This window comes from Hyla sarda, chromosome 4 (genome assembly GCF_029499605.1).
Source record: "Hyla sarda isolate aHylSar1 chromosome 4, aHylSar1.hap1, whole genome shotgun sequence".
Classification (NCBI taxonomy): Eukaryota; Metazoa; Chordata; class Amphibia; order Anura; family Hylidae; genus Hyla; species Hyla sarda.
Genome location: NC_079192.1, coordinates 329,995,904 through 330,018,633, shown reverse-complemented (window position 1 = coordinate 330,018,633; position 22,730 = coordinate 329,995,904). Strand labels below are relative to the sequence as shown.

At 42.0% G+C, this 22,730-nt stretch overlaps 1 protein-coding gene across 1 annotated transcript in view; it reads right to left on the bottom strand.

Moving 5' to 3' along the window:
* Nucleotides 1-678: 678 nt before the first annotated feature.
* The window catches only part of LOC130369614 (organic cation/carnitine transporter 2-like), a 57,922-nt gene continuing 35,870 nt past the window's right edge, over nt 679-22,730 (bottom strand). The window contains exons 6-10 of the mRNA XM_056575052.1: nt 19,734-19,834; nt 17,278-17,492; nt 14,030-14,212; nt 8,143-8,278; nt 679-5,237 (exon numbers count right to left, since the gene is read on the bottom strand). Of these exons, the coding sequence (XP_056431027.1) occupies nt 5,147-5,237; nt 8,143-8,278; nt 14,030-14,212; nt 17,278-17,492; nt 19,734-19,834 (726 nt within the window). The 3' untranslated portion in view covers nt 679-5,146. The remainder of the gene's footprint in view (nt 5,238-8,142; nt 8,279-14,029; nt 14,213-17,277; nt 17,493-19,733; nt 19,835-22,730) is intronic.

Below are 22,730 nucleotides of genomic sequence, written 5' to 3'. Positions count from 1 at the left end.
ATTAGCTTTTTTTACCAATTAGCTTTTTTACCTCCCTTTTTTGGTTTAATTCCAGTACACACAAATAAACATGTGTTACTGCAATCCATTTCTGTGAAAAATACTTAATTTTCTTGAAAAATTTCAGTGGTGCCAACATTTATGGCCATGACTGTATATATTTAATGCTGATGGGAGAAGCCAACAGGAATCCCTGCAACAACTCGTGATTTATGTAGCATGAAAGCTATATTAGATTCCCTTTAAGTATATTTCAGCAATAAGTTCCACAACACACATGGCAGTTGTTGTATTACTTTATTTCTGTCTGGTATACTCAATCATTCTACTTTCCTCCTTATATATATATATTATATAATCATGTGTCAGGAAATAATTACATCTTTATTACAAAATGCTTCTAAATCACAATAGAAATATGAACAGCTATTTTACAGACATTTGCACTGTTGTGCTCATATACATTCAAGTAAGAAAGTGCCATTTATAATAAATACAACTGATCCAGAATAATGGATGGTGTACAGCTTGTAGAAGAGACCCCATCATGCAGACTGGGCTGGTGTGTGTACATCAGCTACCTAACAAAAGGAAACTCTTATTGCCAGTAATACACCAGGAAGCAATGAAATCTGCAGAGGTTTTAATGGGGAAATACTGAACATTTTCCAGAACGGCTTGTCTTTTATTCACAAGCATATGTTTAGGGTATGTTCACACATGCATTATTTCTGCTACAGATTTTCCTACCCATTGAAGTCATTGTGTAGAAAAATCTGCAGCAGAAAATCAGCAGCAAAATACGTATATGTGAACAAATTTTTAGGGTACGGTCCCATGTATCGCTTACATTTTCTGATATTTGCCAAAGAGTTTAAAAGGGGTACTCCACTGCCCCAGCGTTCGGAACATTTTGTTCTGAACGCTTGGAGCGGGCGGCGGGGATCGTGGCATCACAGCCACACCCCCTCAATGCAAGTCTATGGGAGGGGGCGTGGCAGACACGTCCCATAGACTTGCATTGAGGGGGTGTGGTGTGACATCACAAGGGGCGTGGCCGTGACGTTACGACCCCCGCCGCCAGCACTCAGCCTTCATAGCTAACACTGGGTGCTGCACAGAGATCGCGGGGGGTCCCAGCTGTGGGACCTCTGCGATCAGACATCTTATTTCCTAACTTTGGATAGGGTATAAGATGTCTAGGGGCGGAGTACCCCTTTAATATTGTCCGTTTCTTTCCACTGTTTCCTTAGCAAGAGACCACTGATGCTATGGAGACAGAATGTAAGAAATCTCGAAAATCCTAATTCTACTCATCGTCTCTATTTCCATTTTCTCTGCATATGTTTATAGCCAAGATGTGCTATGTTTTTACATATGCAAACATATCAGGATTTTATACTATTGGAAAACCACAACAGGATCCACAACCATATTAGTGATCACTTTTGTTTCTGCTTCTTAGTAACTCCCGGCCACATGGTTCTAGGTTCTGATCGAACTAGTGTAGTGGTTTCTGGTTATAATGGAAGCCACTGGGCCATGATAGTCTGCCCTCAATTGTGAAGTGACAACTAAAAGGTTGTAGATTCTGTGGGTTCCAACACCTAATTTACATATCCTTTTAAACTTTAATACCTTGGCGCTAGAGGTAACATTTTACCAATGACAGATATGTAAGGATTCAGGGTAAAAAAAACCTTGCCCATACCATTGAAGTCTGCGCCATTGTATACATATGCCGCATGTTTTACCAAGCTGCCTAAGCGATCAGACAGTGGAATGTCTGGTGCTGGATGCTGCAGAGAAGACAGAAGCAGTTTGCTGCTCCTGTTATCTGTTTTCAGCAATGTTCATAGAGAATGCCCATAGAGAATGAATGGAGCGCTAGCCTCACGCGCAGTGAGCTCTGTTCATTTTGAGGAACAATTTTCCACTGTTCTCATGATCGGTGGGGGTCCCAGGGGTTAGCGCCTTTCGGAGATGGGAATACACCTTTAAGCGGCAAGAATACCACTGATTACTATCTTGACATCAAAAATACTGAAGAGGCCAAAAGGAAATACCTAGTGTGAACAGAGCCCAAATGGAGGAAGGAGATTAATTCCGGCTTTATACATCTCATCTCCTATCCAAAGGATTTGGATAAGATGTATGATCGCAGGGGTCCTGCCGCTGGGGACCCCTGCGATCTCTGTGCAGGACGTTGCCTCCGAGATGGGAACATGACGTCACGGCCATACCCCCTCCATTCATGTCTATGGGAGGGGGCATGGTGGCCACCACGCTCCCTCCCATAGACATGAATGGAAGGGGCGTGACGTCACATCACAGTCTCGGAGGCAGCGTCCGGCACAGAATGCCTGGAGCTGCACCAAGATCCCTGGGGGTCTCCAGCGATCATACATCTTATCTCCTATCTAAAGGATAAGATGTATAAAGCCTGAATACCCCTTTAAATGGAATTGTAATGGAGAAAATAGCACATGAAAACATGTAAAATGAAACTACATCAGCTATAACACAAAGATGTTATCAATAATTTATACATACAATCTATAAATTACACATATTATACATTAAAAGGGCTCTTCATCAGAGCAGATAGATCTACCCAGTGCAAATTATAGTCACACCTGCATTTGGGTGGTAGGTCAGGGTTTTCAACAAGCGTTCTGTATTTTTGACAGCAATAATAGGGAAGTCTGCAGAGATTTATCCGCCATCAGAAATACCAAAACTCCAGCGGAAACACCATTGGACCCCAAAAATAGGTCAAAAATAGGTCAATAAGGTCCATCATTGTCTGATTACATCCATTAGAAAAACAATTCATTCCAAATGGAAGCCATGTCAATGGTGTGAACAGAGCCAAACAAAGCAGTGTACTGAACAGACCTCATTCATCCTCAGACACATAGAAGATCAAACAGTGCAGATGAGTTGTTGTGTAGGATCTAGTAAACTTCTAAAAAAAACTAATCCAGCAATACAAAAAGGATTATATACTGTACAAATTGGTAAAGTTAATTTCTGAAGTGTGCATGGACTCTGTAAGGTGATGAAAGTAACACCATGTTCTCATTTACCCAGTATATTTGCCACGCTGGATGATTCATAGGTCCAGCGCCATGCCCAATTTCAACCAAAAAAGATCATGCTTGTGGCAAGCGTGGTTCCCAACCATTCCTATCATAAACAGTGCTGGATGGCTGGAAATATGTGAACCAAGCCTTAGAATAGAAGAACAGATAATTGATGTGCAATGTATGTATATAAAGGTAATCCAAGAGATGAATAAATGGACTTGGCGAGAAATCTTGAAGTCAGTCCTTTTACCACTCATGTTCTAGCGGTAGCATTGTGAGTATTTCAACAAACCACACCGGTGGCAGGAACCTTATAATGGTAGGTTACCTCTCACTTGGTCTGGAGGGGATCCACATCTTCTCACACTAACGCACACTACGGTTTGTAACTACGGTTCCCGAATACGGCTGAGTGCGGGCACTGTGATTAAGCCCCGCCCACCCCTCCTCCCAGCCGTATACGGGAACCGTAGTTACAAACCGTAGTGTGAACCCAGCCTTACTGTATTTTCTGCCGTATAAGACTACTTTTTAACCCAGGGAAATGTTCTCAAAAGTCAGGGGTCGTCTTTTATTCCAGGTGTCGTCTTATAGGGCGGGTGCTGCAATCGGCCGGGACGCCCGGGGTATGACTAGAGATAGAGCGGGCCACCTGGGGTATGGATTGAGAGAGAGTGGCGCTGTGTCCAGAAAAACATGCATCTTTCAAACGGCTGGCCCGCCCTTGTATGTATCTTATTACCGTACTTCTTTCTCTGCCGCTCAGATCTCGCTCCTGAGGACTGCAGTGAAGCGGTGCGCATGTGCGAGACCTGAGGTGGCGCAGGCGTGAATGTGCAAGATCTGAGAGGTCGGCACAGGTACAAAATCTGACAGGCGGTGCTGGTGTGCATTTGAGAGATCAGAGAGGCAGAGAAGGAGGTACGTTAATGGGAGACAAGGGTGACGCATGTGCGAGATCTCAGAGGCAGAGGAGGAGCTACGGTAATAGGATACTTGGGCTGGCCAGATGGGTGAAAGAGGCATATACCGCTTTGATAATGTTGGAGACGGGGAGGGCTGGGCAGACAGGGAGAGCTGACCAATCCAAGCAGGCTTTGGATACAACCAGCCAATCACTGGTAAGGTACCATACATTGCGGTAGGAGGGGTAGTCTTATACGGCGAGTATATCCCAAACTCTATATTTAAACTGTAAAAGTTGCAGGTCGTCTTATACGTCCAGTCATCTTATGCGCCAGAAAATAGGGTACATGGTTCTAGGAAGTCAATATTGTGTAGCAGCTAATTAAAAAAAGACTACTTACCAATAGCTGTCATTAGGAGATACTAATATAAAGAGGTAAGAAGAGACATAAAAAAAGAATAGGATAAAAGAGTGTCTCACTTATGCTATAAGTGGCTCAATCCATCAGTCAGATTCTTCTTCAGGACTTCCTTCATTTTTGAGGACCACAGTTTGATATTGTAACAATTTCATTGTGATGCTTTTGAAGTTTTCTCATAAAATTGCAGAGTAACCATTGGTAAAGCCCGATCTAAGGATATTACCATTTCATAAGTGTGTTTAGAGGATACTGGAATGCAGGTGGCCTCTATACATACACAGGTACCTGCAACGAGGTTTCTAAAATCGGGCATAGAAAGGTGCGTGTAGTGTCCTTGGCAAAGAAGCAGTTAATAAATTAAAGCACAATATCATATATGTTAGAAATATTATAGAAAACTGTACTCCTTATAAATGTATTACCAGTGGTGTGACAATTGGCCACTTCTACATGTCCCCTCAGGTGCCTCGGGCAAAATAGTGTCCAGTGCCAACAAAATAAAATAAAATGAAAAACTTCCTAGAACATTTTTGTCTTGGTCATTTCAGCACCTTTATCAATGTAATATGCAGGACGTCCTTCTTGTTGTCCATGGTCAGTGAACTATCAACGGCATCGGAGTTTCGGACAGGATTTAGTCAGTGGATTCAGCATTGCGTTGTCCATGAGAAACCATGGTCTCCATAGGCTGAAGATAGCAGTTCTGCTCTGAGTAAAGGAAGGGGGGGTCTATAATGCAGTATTTGAGAGAACCTTCAGACTCCCATTACTCTGCTTCTGAAGTGTCAATCCTTTTTTAATTCCTTTCTTATATTTAAATCTGGAAAGTAGGAAATGAGAATGCAGATATTATTGTTATACCAGTAGACATAGCAATGTATAAAGTTATTCGTGAGTCACTGCAGTTCAGGATTCAAAAAGTATTCAGAGTAGATTTTTTTTTTTAAACTATTATGCTTAGCCTGGGGCAGTGTTTCCCAAATGGAGTGCCTCCAACTGTTGCAAAACTACAACTCCCAGCATGCCCGGACAGCCGTTGGCTGTCCGGGCATGCTGGGAGTTATAGTTTTGCAACAGCTGGAGGCACTCCATTTGGGAAACACTGCCATGCTTACCTGATGAAGGAGCTATAAAGCTCTGAAACGCGTTGTTTCCTTTGGCAATAAAAATTCTTTTTTAAGAAACTGTTATCCATCGCTGGTGGTCTGCGCCAATAACCTGGTATTTTTATCCCTAAACCTACCATCCCACTGACCGGCCTGGAGCATTCCAAGACCCGGAACCAGGAGGCTGCATCACCTATTTGACTGTCTAAGCGCAATTGCAGTTGTGTCATTATACACAACTAAGCAAGGCGAGTGGTATAATAACACTCACTACACACCATCTGCTCGACACACATATTGTGTATCAGACGATACTTGTTCCATGAGGAAGCTCTGCCGTTTTTGTCCCTCCAGATCCACGTCATAACATTATACATTACACTGGGAGTTTAGAACTTATTTAGTATGAGAAATCTATACGATTATAGCATTTTGTCAGATGAGATCTGGAAGAATGTCAATGGAAGTTTCCCACAGAGTTTCCTAAGAAACACATTGGCCCTTATTTACTAAGAGTGGAGTGTAGGTTTCTTTGTAGGTTTTAATTCCCTACTAAGGTTTCCCTACATTTTCCACTTTCCCTACACTTTGCTTTTTTTACACATGTTCTGATCTGTCTGGTTTTCCTCAGCTCAAATCCACCACATTTTCTGTGGAAACCTTAGTTATGTTGGGTTTTTGTGAAAATGTCGGGAGCACGCCCCTTTTTGGTGACCATGCTCCCTTTTCCTAACAGCCCCGCCCTTTTTGGGGTTTTCTTAGTAAAATGGAGAATCGGGTTTTTTTTTCAATTCTGGCGCACAACCCGACAAAACATGTCAGGTTTGCAATAGTAAATGAGGGCCATTGTGTGGGTGTCATTGTTTTTGGAGGAAATCAGACATGTTTTTTTTTACCTGGTTTCACATGACTGTATAATGGCTGAAAGAACTGAAAGAATAAAGAATATTTTGGACAACTTCCCAGAATACAACCGGTAACTGGTATTAATGTACAATATTGATCCAGGGTGTTGTCTAGTTGTCAAAAATGATTTGTTTTCCACCTTACCAAGTGGTCTATGATCTTCTGGATCAACCAGGATTGGTTAGTATATAAGGTTGCACTTGATGAATGAATGTATAATGTAGATACACAGCCACAGCACAGATACATGTGATATTAAGAGAAAATAGAAGAAAACATGAATGAACATTCAACTTTAAGTAATCCCTTAAAGGGAAGTATTTATAGTCAGACCGGTACTCTTTGCGCAGTACTTCCTGGGCTGAATAGGCAATCCCTCCTGGTAGTTCAATGACATGCTGCAGAGTGGGATCCAGGCTCCATGAGAATGATAGCAGGGGAGCATGGAAGGATAGTCTAATTTCCTTCAGCCTGAGCTCAGATAGTTATGAAAAATACCCACCAATATACACCTTTAAATCTTGAAGGTTTCATTTCTAAATGGACACCTTCACTACCTCTGTATTGGTGTTATTTTTATTTATGTATCTGAAGCATTGGGCATAACTGATGTCCAAAATGTATATGATATATTCATACACTACGGCCTCTGATATTCTTACAATTACTGTACTGTGCTGCAACTCCACATTCTAATGCATGTATGTTCAACAGAGATCAGCTATTCGACTTAGCACAGACCAAATTTGTTATGTTATGGGACGATTAAGGGTGTGCACAACATCTGAAATGCGTCACATGACACTACCTGTTTCCTGATGTCGTTTTTTTACATTAAAGTTTTGGAATCGCATTCTGCAAGGGCATTTCTATCCATTATGCATTGCTACAGGTGTTGCCTTACAACATCCAAGTCGTTTGTTCTTTAAATTTGCTCTTACCGAAAATTTTGAAATTTGGCCTGTGAGGATTTGTCAAAATAGCAGCTTCCACTTCTAGCCCTACATAGTTGCACATCTTCTGCATTGCCCATTATATTCTATACTGTACTGCTGCTTCTACTAGCCCAACACAAACATGTGAAACATTTTTTAAGTTCTCACCAAGTGAGCTTTTGGAAAGAGGTGTAACCTTATTCAGATTTACTCTAAAGCAGCAGATATAGAGACAGATCAGGCACTGCCTATAATTCGCTCTCCCAATAGTAGCTCCGTTACACTAGTGCTGACTGCATGAAGCTGTGCTTGTTGGTGCAGACTTCAGATAAATATAAGAGCAACTGTAGCAAGATTACATATAGCAAGGTGCACCTTGGAGATGTGAAACTAGTTGCCTCTCTTTGGTGTTCCCCACGTCCGAGAGCTTGCTGGCTTTTGCTCCCCGCTATGGAACATTGTTTTATCTGTTTCACAGCTATGATTTAGGAATAAAGATTCCACAAATTGCTGAAGAACAACCCGGGTGAGTGCGACTTCAGTCATTCTTCTCTACAGTTATTCAGATTTACTTCAATTTACGCTAAAGAGCTTGTGTAAATTGTAGCCAAAATCCATATTAGTTCAGGGAGGAGAACGGGTAGGGTAGCTGCTAAAGTGCCAGCAGGTTTTTATTTAAGACAGACATGTGACACACCCTGTGTACTGGATTTAATGTATTGCAGCATTTGTAAAAAAAAAAAAAAAAAAAAATGTAATAAAAAAAATACACACTCACCCCTTTACTCTAAGCATCTCTTCAATTGTGTCTGGTAAAGGCATACCATGGGTTTCTGGTAGCAACAAGGTAAAAATACCCACCAGAACTGTTAGACTGCCCATCAAGACAAAAGGCAAATGTTTGTCATAGGCACCTATAGAAGAAAAGATATAAATATATATATGTATTTTTTTTATTATTTACCTATTAACATAACATTATGTGCAGTAACAGGGTTGACCGGATGAACAGGAATTTTCTGTGTGTTGAAAGAAAAGTAGAAAGCGTTGCTCAGCCAGGACCACCATTGCGAAGGCAGCAGAATGCAGGTTAAAGCCAGATTATGAAAACTTTTGACATGTTGCAGAGACATGTTAAACGTTTTGATCGGCAATAGCGGGCTTCATTGCTGACTCATCACGTAACCTGTTTTATTACAGGTGAAGGCTCTATTATATGACAGTAAGGAACAGCGATGGACGATCCAGCAATTCCTTTAAACCTTCAAGCTTTATTCAAATATAGGTTAAAAGTAGTACAAAATACAAAACAACACACCACCTAGCCGGTAACACACTCCACATGGACGCATTTCGAGCGCAATCGCGCTCTTGATCACCACAACACCTATGCAGTCCTCTTCATCTAAGTAGACCACCCAGAGGGAGGAGACATGTGAATATAAAATACATGTACTATTTAAAACATGTTACAGGTTTCAAAAGTACTTCTACATAGTTTCAAGAATGGAAAGTTCCTGTGTGCACACAACACTGAACAGTAATAGTATCGTGTGTGCTGTGTCACTAGAAAACTGTTTCAGTATGTTTGAGTGTACATGTAACGGGATTATGTGACCACGAGGGGCAGCCTATGGGTTTTTAGTAATTAAACATCAATTCCTTTCTCTTGTTTAACCCATTCGGGGCAATGTTGTTTGCAATGTGAACTGCCAATAAGCCTCACGACTGAGGAGCTTGCATTGTAGGTCTCCACCTCTGGTGGTCATTTTCACCTTCTCTATGCCATATGCCCTAAAACTGTCTGTACGGCCACAATGTACTGCTGAAAAATGTATAGCAGCGCCGGATTTGTTTCTGGTACTATCTAATCTGGAATCATTTAGATGGTCCCTAATTCTTGTTTTTAACGGCCGTGAAGTGCACCCTACATACTGACAGGTCCATAAATATTGGGACATCGACACAATTCTAAAAATTTTTGGATCTATGCACCACCACAATGGATTTGAAATTAAACGAACAACATGTGCTTTAACTCCAAACTGTCAGCTTTAATTTGAGGGTATTTACATTCAAATCAGGTGAACAGTATAGGAATTACAACAGTTTGCATATGTGCCTCCCATCTGCCAAGGGACCAAAAGTAATGGGACAATTGGCTTCTCAGCTGTTGAATGTCCAGGTGTGTTATTCCCTCATTATCCCAATTACAATGAGCAGATAAAAGGTCCAGAGTTCATTTTAAGTTTGCTATTTGCATTTGGAATATGTTGCTGTCAAATCTCAAGATGAGATCCAAAGAGCTGTCACTATCAGTGAAGCAAGCCATCATTAGGCTGAAAAAACAAAACAAACCCATCAGAGATAGCCAAAACATTAGGCGTGGCCAAAACATCTGTTTGGAACAATCTTAAAAAGAAGGAACGCACCGTTGAGCTAAGCAACACCATAAGACCCGGAAGAGCAAGGAAAAAAACTGTGGAGGATGACCAAAGAATTCTTTCCCTGGTGAAGAAAACCCCTTCACAACAGTTGGCCAGATCAAAAACACTCTCCAGTAGGTAGGTGTATGTGTGTCAAAGTCAACAATCAAGAGAAGACTTCACCAGAGTGAATACAGAGGGTTCACCACAAGATGGAAACCATTGGTGAGCCTCAAAAACAGGAAGGCCAGATTAGAGTTTGCCAAACGACATCTAGAAAAGCCTTCACAGTTCTGGAACAACATCCTATGGACAGATGAGGCCAAGATCAACTTGTACCAGAGTGATAGGAAGAGAAGAGTATGGAGAATCACCAGGGATGAAGCCCAGCAATGTCTGGTGGTGATGTTTATGCGTTCCAGACTTAAGGCTGTAATTGACTGCAAAGGATTTGCAACCAAGTATTAAAAATTGAAAGTTTGATTTTGGTCCCTTAAGAAGTTGGAGGCACATATGCTATAATTCCTACACCGTTCACCTGATTTGGATGTAAATACCCTCAAATTAAAGCTGATAATCTGCAGTTAAAGCACATCTTGCATCTTGTTCGTTTCATTTCAAATCCATTGTGGTGGTGTATAGAGCCAAAAATGTTAGAAATGTGTCAATGTCCCAATATTTATGGACCTGACTGTATTCCACCGGAGTACCCCTTTTTCTGAAGGTGGATGTTTGAATTTTTTGACCAGTAACTCCTCTAAGTTTTAAATCCAGGAAGCTACATGGTGAGTAAACTTTAAATTAAATGTGTTAGAATTAAGGTATTTCATGAACAGTGGTATGAAAGACATATCACCCCTCCAAATGAGGAGGAGATCATCTATGAATCTTCCATACCACTGCACATGGCGTGAAAACGCATTATCAACTGAAAATAAAGTTTACTCCTTCCAGTAGGACATTGTGAGGTTTGCTAACGAGGGGGAATGCCTCGCCCCCATGGAAACTCCACTGCACTGGATAAAGAATTTTCTGTAAAAAGAAAAAAAATTGTGCAACATCAAAAACCATGTGACCTATTTAAGGAATCCACAGAAATCTTTGGAGTACTTGCTGTGGCGGTATAAGTGGTACCCCAGTGCGTCTAGTGCTACAGACTGCGGAATACATGTATGCAGTGACACAAGGTTGCTAGTTAGCCAGCACCCCTCAGATCACATCACTGTACTAAGATTTCCCAGGACAGCACGTGGAGTCCAGCAAGTACCCCGGAACACGCTGGACCAGAGGTTGTAGCATCTGGTCCAGCCATAGAGATAGTCTCTCTACGAGGCAGCCCCGACTGGATACGAAAGGCCACATGGGGGGGGCATTTTAGGTAACGTGTATAAGATAGGCCTTACAGGGTTATCTCCTAGAAGATATTCTGCTTCCTTGTTTGTTAAAACATTTAACACTACCCCCTCTTGTAGGAGGATTTCGAGTTCCTTGGTGTATTTAGAGGTGGGGTCAGTATCCAATCTGCCATTTACCTCTTCATCGGACAGTAGGTCATGGATTTGAGCAATAGTTACATTTGTCCATTACAGTTACAATTCCACCTTTGTCGGACAGATTATTATGGAATCATCATCCCGCAACTCTTTTAATGCTGCACGCTGTGCAGTGCTAAGGTTGCTGAACTTATTTCTTTTGGATTTTATATTCTTGTTTAGAGTCACCAGTTCGTGTTCCATAACTTCTTGAAATTTGTCCATTCCTTTGGTGCGTGACTACAATGGATATAAAATGGATTCTTATTTCTGTGATTAGCATTCCAGGTGACATCTCTGGTTGTCAATTCATTTTCAGAGTTTAGATCCTCTAGGGCAAATAATGCTTGTTGTTCTGCGAACATTAATGATGTATATTGATTTTATATTTTGATATCTGGTGTGTTGCTTTCGTTTTCTTGTAGGTCGTAGAAGTGTCCCTTTACTGTCAAGTTGCGTATGAACTTATTGATTTCTGTTTTTCACATCATTACTTCTATTAAAAAATCTTAACCCTTCCAGTACTTATCAGCTGCTGTATGCTCCACAGGAAGTTGTGTAGTTCTTTCCAGTCTGACCACAGCATTCTCTGCTGCCACCTCTGACCATGTCAGGAACTGTCCAGAGTAGGATAGGTTTGCTATGGGGATTTTCTCCTGCTCCGGACAGTTCCTGTGGAGCATACAGCAGCTGATAAGTACTGGAAGGATTAAGTTTTTTTTTTAATAGAAGTAATTTACAAATCTGTATAAATTTCTGGAGCCAGTTTAAAAAATAAATAAATAAATAAATAAATAAAATTATATAACGTATATACTCGAGTATAAGCCGACCCGAATATAAGCCGAGGCCCCCTAATTTCACCCCAAAAACCCAGGAAAAGTTATTGACTTTTGACTTGACTATAAGCCTAGGGTGGGAAATACATCATCTCCCCATGTCATCATCACCCTGTCATCATCCCCCCCCTTCATCATCACCACCTGTCATCATCCCCCCTTTCATCATCCCCGCCTGTCATCATCCCCCTGTCATCATCCTATCCCCCCCCCCCCCATCATCACCGCCTGTTATCATCACCGCATGTCAATCCAGTGGTCTTCAACCTGCGGACCTCCAGATGTTGCAAAACAACAACTCTGGGCATGCTGGGAGTTGTAGTTTTGCAACATCTGGAGGTCCGCAGATTGAAGACCACTGCGGCCTTCTTCATCATCAAGACCCCTTTAGTTTTCTACTCACCTCCCCTCGGTGGGAAGGAAGGGTGAGCTGGTCCGGGCCATCTATGCTGCAGGGACCGTCCAGTGCGGAGGGATAGTTGCAGGGACGAACGTCCTTGTGCGTCGTCGTCAAGGCAACGTCACTAGTCCGGGGCCGGAGCGGAGAAGAGGTCCTCCCGGTGAAGATGGACAGCCCGGAACGACTATCCCTCCCACCGGACGGTCCCTTCAGCATAGATGGCCCAGACCAGCTCACCCTTCCTTCCCACCGAGGGGAGGGGAGTAGAAAACTAAAAAAAGGGGGGGGGGGGGGGGTCTGGATGATGATGACGAAGGTTGCAGTGGTCTTCATCCTGCGGACCTCCAGATGTTTCAAAACTACAACTCCCAGCATGCCCGGACAGCCGATGGCTGTCCAGGCATGCTGGGAGTTGTGGTTTTGCAACATCTGGAGGTCCGCAGGTTGAAGACCACTGAACAGGCGGAGAGTTCACTCGAGTATAAGCCGAGGGGGGGTGTTTTCAGCACAAAAAGTCATGATGAAAAGCTCGGCTTATACTTGAGTATATACAGTATATGTATATATAAATGATTTCCACTGGAGTACCCCTTTACAGTATGGAATACATTCAATTCATTTTTTTGGAGCAAAATTTAAGCCGCGTGACAGAACCTACTACTCTCTTTGCGGGTCTGTAGCGATTTCCTCCGTGACTTCTCCTCCTGTGTTTGCGTCCGGCCCTCCGTGTTTTTTTTCCCCTTTTTTGCTTTTCCAGTACATGTATTTTATATTCACATGACTTATAACTCCTCCCTCTGGGTGATCTACTTAGCGGAAGAGGACTGCACAGGTGTTGTGGTGATCACGAGAACGCGCATGCGCTTGAAACGCGTCCATGTGGAGTGTGTTACCGGCTAAGTGGTGTGTTGTTTGTATTTCCTGCTACTTTTAACCTATATTGGAATAAAGCTTGAAGTTTTAAAGGAATTGCTGGATCGTCCATTGCTGTTCTTTACTGTCACGTATGAAGCTGGGCCAGGCTTGGATCCGTGCAGGACCACAAGGGAGGTGAGCAGAACATCATAAGGCTCCATTATAGTCTATAAAGCAGTCAGCTGCAATTAGATAGGCTGAGTGTGAGTGGGAAGTAAAGCGCGCTAATGCCGGGCACTTTACCTGGCTACATCTCATGAGAGTCTCAGCACTAACCCTTGAAAATATTTTAGGGCTAGAGTAGAGTCTTCCATGCTGGAGCACGGTCCTTACATACATTGATCTAAATTTTAAATTTGTAGTAATAATAATCTCTCTAAAAAACCTATCAGCAGAAGGATGCTACATTTCTGTTATGTTTATTTCTAATTCTAAGTGTCACTTTGTGTGTCCAGTGTTTGATTTTTTTTTCTAAATAGTAATACATTTCTTGTTCAACATTTATACATAACAAATACTTTTCTAGAAACATTTATAAAGTAACAGGACCTACCAAGGTAAACAAAATAAGGGGATAAAATGCTGCCCAATCTAGATGCCATAGAACTGGCTCCAACACCCATGTTTCTTACGACTGTAGGGTACAGCTCAGCAGTGTATACATAAACCATTGAGAATGCAGATGTGATACCAAACTTCCCAAGCATGACCAGCAGGATAGACAGGATACTTAGGGCTGCAAAATAAAAAAAACAAAAAACAGATACCACACATTTCTATTAATTCGGCAAGATCAAAAACATGTTGCATCCACATCAAATGACTTTTACTAAATAAAGAGGTTTTTGAAGAACCAACACAAAATTACATTTCCAGGAGACTTTAGGGTCTGGTAGCAAAGAATACAGCTTATATGTCACATATTGTTATAAGTACTTCAATGACAAAACAAGTAAATAGAGAAACATTTATGTTGGCTATCTATATAAGAACTATATAACCCACATAGGAAAAAGGAATCACTTTGGCATTTCTAGAACAATAAATATTCTTTAATTTAAGGAAAATAAATAAATTAAAGGGGTATTCCAGGCCAAAACTTTGTTTTATATATCAACTGGCTCCGGAAAGTTAAAAAGATTTGTAAATTACTTCTATTAAAAAATCTTAATCCTTCCAATAGTTATTAGCTTCTGAAGTTGAGTTGTTGTTTTCTGTCTAACTGGTCTCTGATGACTCACGTCCCGGGAGCTGTGCGGTTCCTATGGGGATATTTTCCCATCATGCACAGCTCCCGGGACGTGACATCATCATTGAGCAGTTAGACAGAAAACTTCAGAAGCTAATAACTATTGGAAGGATTAAGATTTTTTAATAGAAGTAATTTACAAATCTGTTTAACTTTCCGGAGCCAGTTGATATATATAAAATAAGGTTTTGCCTGGAATACACCTTTAATGTTGCACTACGATTATAGAGGATACAACTTAGTGAACCTGTCTGGGAAACAAACCTGCAGGTGTGATTCATGTCTTTTCAGTGGGATCGATCGATATTAGGCCTGCACGATAATCTGAATTGCAATCGAATTGTCGTAGCGGTGACAGCTCGCCCTAGCTTCCTGTGTCTCAGCTCATTTTCTATCTGCTGTGGCTTTGGCATCCCAGCTGTTTGCTGGTGCTTTGCTGTATTATGCCGTGGAATGTGTTACATGACTCAGCACTTTCCAGTGCTGGACTAAGACAAATCCATTGGGTGACACATGCACTCCCGTCCCCTACCATCAGTTCCTGGCGGGGCTGGGGGGAATGACCACAAATATGCTGTCTCAAACACCGTTCTCTTCAGTGTGAGTACGGCTACCACAGCAAGAGGATGTCTCCTGCTGTGATAGCCGAAGCGCTGCGGCTGCAATGTTATTCGTGCTTTGGCTGTAATGTAATTGATCAACCGCTATGGGGACCGTGCGCCCGCGGGAAGATGACATTACATTCATCCCCCGCTATGGGGACCGTTCGCCTGCATGGGGATCTCAGCGCTGCGGCTGACATTACATTCATTCTCCACTATGGGGACACATCCCCAGCCCTGCCAGGAACCAATGGTAGGAGGAGGATGTGTGCCTGTCAGCCAATGGAGCTGTCTTAGTTCACCACTGGAGAGTGCTGAGTCATGTAACACATTCCATGGCAAAACATAAAATATGGCACTACACCAGTGTGCGCAAAATGTTGCTCCTCCCAGCAGTGATGGGAGGAAGTGATTTAAAGCTACTTCCTTACAGTGCTCTATGGTGTTGTCATGGCAGCCGCATGGCAGCAGAACAACGTCTGACAGTGTGCGCACAGGTCACGCATGGTCCATGACATGAAATGGAGGAGGAATTAAATACATTTCTTGCCATTTCATAACTATAGGAGGGGAAAAGCTATAAAAGGGGAATGGGCTATATGAAATCATGGGAATGGTTGTAAGAGGGGAATGGGATATATGAAGTGAGGAGAATGACTATATGCATTTTATATATCTATTTCCCGCATTTCATATAACCATTTCCCCTCATATAGCCCATTCATGTTTTATAGCCTATTCCCCTCATGTTTTATAGCCCATTCCCTTCATGTTTTATAGCCCATTACCCTCATATAGCCCATTCCTCTCATGTTTTTTAACCCTTTCCCCTCCTATAGCCATTCCCTTAATGCATTATAGCCCATTCCCTTCCTATAGCCTATTGCCCTCCTAAGCCCATTCCCTCATGTTATGTAGCCACCCCCTCCTATAGCACATTTCCCTCATGTTGTATAGCAGTTTCCTCTCCTATAGCCCATCCCCTCTTAAAGCCAATTCCCCCATTTCATATAGCCATTCCCCTCATAGTTTGAGGAGAATGGCTATGAAGAAATTAGTGAATTGGCTATATGAAATGGGGGAATTGGGCATGAAATTGAGGCGATTGGACATAAAAATGGGGGGGATTTCACCATCTGTTTGCTATATCGCAATTGCATACAAAATTTATGTCCATAATTGCAATTGCACATTTTCCCTAAACTTTACATTGGCTTCAATATTGAGTTAGGAACTATAATACTATGTTCAGTAATGCAAAATGGTGGCTGGGTGGAAATGACTTGAACAACTACTTGTTTAGGGCTATAGCTGAGCGTAAATAAACTATACAGAGCAAACTTCAAAAGGAACGCAAGTGGAAATGTGACTTTGCAAGTTTACAAATGGCAGAATAATTAGAAAAAGGTTGTGAGAACACAGAGAAATCTTTTTCATAATATTATGGGGCTGAATTAAAAGGAGGGCGCCTATTCATGCAGTGAGTTAGAATGAAGGGCAGCAACGACCATTCGATATTATTGATAGAAATCACTGTAGATGATTTCCATCATCAATTCATCAGTTGTTGGGGGTGTGGTCTCAGGCATCAGGAGGCGTGGCCTAGTAACATAGTATTCCTACTGTTGTTACTACTTTCCCTGCCTTTAAGCCCCTCAGTCTGTCCCTAAATGTCCCCTTCCCTCTCCCCTTATATCACCCCCGACCCGTTCCCTCCGCCCCACCAGTCCCTCTTTGTGCTTTTTTGATCATACTTCTGGCCTCCAACATTTGTGGCCTAGCTCCGGTACAGAGACTGCGGCCTGGAGTGCAGTCTGGAAGCGATAAACCTAGTACAGAGAAATCTATGCTGCTCTAGCAGAATATTTACTTTTCATTTACAATGCACTTTCTATGATAAAAAATGTACACATAACGAATACGACAAGATATAGGGTAAACTCCTCTTACATTGAGGCACAAGTTGTATAAAAAGAAGGACAACTCCTCCGAGGAACAATGTGCTGGCTGTAGAGTATCTTCTAGAGAAGTTTCGGAGCAGCAACCAGGCTATGATATAAGCTGGGACTTCAATGATCGCTGACAGAAAGCAGTTTACATATGGGTCGCCGTGTAAATTGGGAGTGTTAAGTGACAAGCCAAAGTAGCCGACAGATATTATCATCCTGTAGAAGTAAAACACAGCTTTAAGCTAAGGAATGTGAAATGCTGCAAACAAAAAGAAGCATTAGCAAAAGGCATGTAATGTTTGTACAGCATGTAGCATTACAGGGTTGAATGATTTTCTGTGTAATATATGGCCTAATTCCACTATAGTAAGAGGTGCGGGGTGGGTGTCTAGAGTAAATGTCATGAAGCATTTCTAATGCATATCAATAGGGGTTACTCTCACTGGAAAATCATTTTAGGATGAATTGACACAACAGATTGGAGGCAGAAATTTCTAAAACTGCCACATTCCTTTAAATGGGGTTTGCAGAAAACCATGTCCATGCTACACGATGCAGACAAAAACACACTAGATAAATGGCATCAGTTTTCAAAGAAATTTCTGCAACAAATCTACTGAATGGAATTTACTCTTTTTGCCATACGGAGCTCTGGTCCATGCTGTGCGGTTCGGGGATGTGACATCATAGACTTGCTAAGCCAATGAGTTGCAGAAGCGGTGACTGTTTAAGCCACTGATTGGTTAAGTGAGTCTATGACATTACATCTCTAAACCTGGAAGCATTGCACATAGGACCTGTGGTAATAGGGCAAGGAAGGCAACTGTATGTTGCTCACCACCTCCTAGAGCAGAATAAACAAAAACTGATGCTCTGATACCCCTATAACCCCTTAAGGACACAGACAATTTTATTTTAGCATTTTCGTTTCTTCCTTCTCCCCTTCTAAAAATCATAACTTTTTAATATTTTCATCCACAGACCCATATGCATGACTAGTTGTCTTTCGTAATGACAAATCAATTTCCCATAAAATGTACGGCGCAACCAAAAAATGATTATTTATGTGGGGAAATTGAAAAGAAAACCGCAATTTTGGAAGGTTTTGTTTTCACGCTGTATGCTTTACGGTAAAAGTTACATGTTTTCGTTATTATGGATCAGTATGATTAAAATTATGCCCATGTTATATGCTTTTCTATTATTGTACGGCTTTAAAAAAAATGTAACTTTTTAAAATCACTGTATTTTTTTAAATAGCTTTTTATACATTTTTTTGGAATGTGATGTCACAAAAATGCAGCAATGTTGGACGCTTTTTGGGATAACATGGGAAAAAAGGTCCATTTAAATTTATTTTTTTTTAACACTTTTATAGTCCCCATTGGGAACTATTTATAGCAATCATTAGATTGCATATACTGAACATTGCTATGCATAGGCATAGCACTGGTCAGTATTATCGGTGATCTTCTCTGGTCTGCTTGATGTCAGACCAGTAGAGAAGACTCCAGGATGATGGCCAGAGCAGATAGAGAATCTCTAGTTGCCATGCTGGAAGATCGGATCCCCGCGGCAGCGCCGCGGGCGATCCGATCATACATGTTAACGACCGCATTACTGTAGATGCCGTGATCTGTATTGATCACAGCATCTGAGGGGTTAATGGCAGACATCAGCGCCATTGCGGATGTCCACCATTACCGGCGGGCATCAGGTACCAGGTCCAAGTACCAGGGCATCAGGACGTACATTTACGTCCTATGTCGTTAAAGGGTTAAATGAAATCACTCATCAGTGTCAACTGCACTAACCTGTTGGTACAGACAGGTAGTGCAGGTGACACTGATGACAAAAGTACTAACCTTGTCCCGTTCCGTGCTGTGGTTCTCCGGCAATCCTCTTTGGTATCTCCAGCTCCGGGCCAGACTGAGAATGGGCTGAGCTTAATGACATCACCGGAGCGGTTTGCTGGTGACGTCACTAAGCTCTGCCCATGCGTCAAGTCGGGCCCGGAGCTGAAGATACAAAAGATGATAGCCGAAGAATGACAGCACGGAACGGGACAAGGTAAGTACTATTGTCATCAATGTCACCTGAACTATCTATCTGTACCAACAGGTTAGTGCAGGTGACTGATGACAGATTTCCTTTAAGGACACTTTACATGGAACACCTTTTAAACCAGTGGTGGCTAAAACAATCATTTCTGAGGATTTAATGGGCATTTCTATTTAGACATTCCTCACTTGCTGGCAAGGAGTATGACTTAAATAGGACCACCATGATTATTGCCTCAATACAAGGGCTAACAATTCCAATAACAACTATGAATCTAGGAAAAATAGGATGCAGCAATTTCTAATTTTGTATGAAAAGTAAAGTACAGTACCATTAAAATGCACGTACATGTAAAGTCTTTAGCCAAAGCGGTCCTAAATTTATGCTTACACTTACCACAGAAAGATTGATAAAAACGTGACAATACGAATATTTCTAGTTTTCAGCAGGTCAAAAAATGTATATGCTTTGTTGGACTGGTCCTTAAGGTCTTGTAGCTACAAGCAATAAGAAATAAAGGATAACATAGTTTATCATGGGTCACACTGAAGTCTATACTAAATAACAATGTAGTAATGTACAAATGATTCATAAAAAAAACTACGCCCTTTTATTAAAAAGGATGGAATAACAATATTGCTATGAGAAGACAATATCATGTAGCAAAGCAGAATTAATTTTTGCCTCTAAAATGTTAGTCAGTGCTACATACAATGTTTCTTATTCTAGGAGAGGGAATAATATCAACTAAAGTTTTAAGTCAACAGAGTTCCTTCAGCATAAATGCAACATACTGTATGACAACTGTATCTTCTGTTATGTATCTATTATGTAATGTACAACATCCAGATGGACCACCAGTAGTGTTACCCACAGACTTTGTACTACATCTACTGTCAGCGAGATGGCAAAATGTAATTCAGAGAAGGAAACAGATCCCTATGGATTCCACACTGGAATGGAGATCTGGGCAAATTTACTATGGGCTACTATGGGAGATGGTTGTATATAACTAAAGATTAGAGACTGCAAAATGAAAGGTACTCACTTTTCACAATCTGTTTGTCATCAGTGATTGGAAACATACAACCCCAGACTTAAAAGACCTCTAAATCTAACATTTTTCACAGTTTTACATGCAAAGATACTTTATATGCAAATGTATCCACCTTAAACAGTGCTGAGCTAAAGGCAAAAAAATAAAAATAATACAACATAAAACATTCCACAATAGCTATTGAAAAGAAAATCAAGCCTTTTGATATAAGGCGGAAGAAACTGTGTTGTAATGTATACGTACTATGTGAGCTGGGGGGGCATGTCACAGAGCTTCAACGGACAGAGGATCTGGCAGCGACAGTGAAGAAAATATGTTTGGAAAGTCTCCTGCACCATATGTAGATCAGGAGCAAGTAGTCACTAGGCATTCTAGGTCCTGATGTAGTCACGGTACTCTGGGTTGTAACCACTCCAGCATGACTGACAGTCTGGGCATTTCCGACATCACCTCTCTGATCTCTGAGGTCTCGTAACCCCAGAAGCAGCTTGATTAACAGGGATAGCACTTCTTCTGGGCCTGCACAAGATTTTGGTGAAGAGCAGCAATTTTTGTTTGATGGGGGAATTGTCCCCATCTCTAGATCAGTGTTTCTCAAGCGCGGTCCTCAAGTATCCCCAACAGGTCATGGATTTCCTTAGTCTTTGACAGGTGATATAATTATGGTCAGTGAATCAGGCATCACCACAGTTATATTACCAGAGAAAGACTAAGGAAATCCTGAAAACATGACCTATTAGAGGGTCTTGAGGACCACGCTTAAGAAACACTGCTCTAGATAACATCTAGTTTTCTAGATTTGGCCCTTTGAAAATTTGAGATTATTAGGAGAAACAGTGAGACGCACACTGAAGGGGCTGGGCCACGCCCCACAGAAGCAGACAAGCAGATGTGAGCCGGTCACCAGGTTCTAGTAGGCTCAGCTCCCGTGCGGTGCAGTCCGGCCCCTGCAGCCTGTGTCTCACTGTTTCTGCTCCCAGCAGTGCGCAGCGCTGGGAGGAGGGGACTCAACCCTCCCTTGTCTAGCCCCTGTATGTATACGGCGCAGCCATGCGGTGGGTCTATGAAGCCAGCTCAGCAAATGAGCTCGCTTTATACTAGCTAATGTTGGATATTACCTATCCGGGTGATGCAGGGCATCAACCCTTTAGATGTTGAGATCAAAAGTTGATAGCGGTGTCTAAAATGCCGAAAACAAATGCTGGTAGCTCAGTGGAGCTGATCGGGACACCTGCGGCAAAACCTGCGGGGTCCTGATCAGCTGAGACCCCTTTTTATCCAATCGGCCCTACAATAGCAGCCTGTAGCAAGGGAGCGCCGACACTGTTGTGCTATAGGCTCCTATGGCACAGCATTGATCAGTGTCTGCAAGAAAAAAAAAAATCAATCTGTGTGTCTCCAGATGTCACAGAACTATAACTCCCAGCATACCCTTACAGCTTTTGGCTGCCTGTGCCTGCTGGGAGTTGTAGTTCTGCAGCAACAAGAGACATACTGTGTGAGAACTCTGCCCCATGAGGACTAAAAAAAATTGTGGGGAAATTTTTTTTTTTTTTAAATAAAAAGGCAATAAATGTGAAAAAGCCCCTCCCCTAATAAAAGTTTAAATCACCCCATTTTTCAAATAAAATAAACAAAAATAAACATTAACATATTTGGTATCGCTGCATGCATAAATGTCCAAACTATTAAAATATAACATAAAAATAAGAAAGTTTTAGGGGAAGAGGACATTTTAAAGGCATACTCCAGTGCAGTAAAACTTATCCCCAATCCAAAGAATAACGGATACATTTTAGATCGCAGAGACTCCAACCGCTGGGACCCACCGCAATTTCCTGCATGGCACCCTGGCAGTCCCCAGGAAGGGGGTGTGCCGATCCCTCCACAAAGAGACGGCCGACATACCCCCTCCATGTATCCCATAGAGCTACATGGAGGGGGCCGCCACTGTAGGCCGCCACTTACTGCGGGAGTCGGCACGCCCCCTTCCTGGGGACTGCCGGGTGCTGTGCAGGACATCGCGTGGGGTCCAAGCAGTCTGACTCCCCGCAATATAAAAAATGTATCCCCTATCTTTTGGATTGGGGATATGTTTACTGCACTGGAGTACTCCAATCCCCCCATTTTATGTTGGCTATATGAAATGAGGGGATTGGACATGAAATGGGAGGGATTTCACAATTTGTTTATTGTATCGCAATCGCATATCGAAATTGCTATTTTTACCTCCATAATCGCAATCGCACATTTTCCCAAAAACGTGCAGCCTTAATATATATTTTTTTACATTTATTTTAACCTCTTAAGGACCCAGGACGTATGGGTACGTCCTG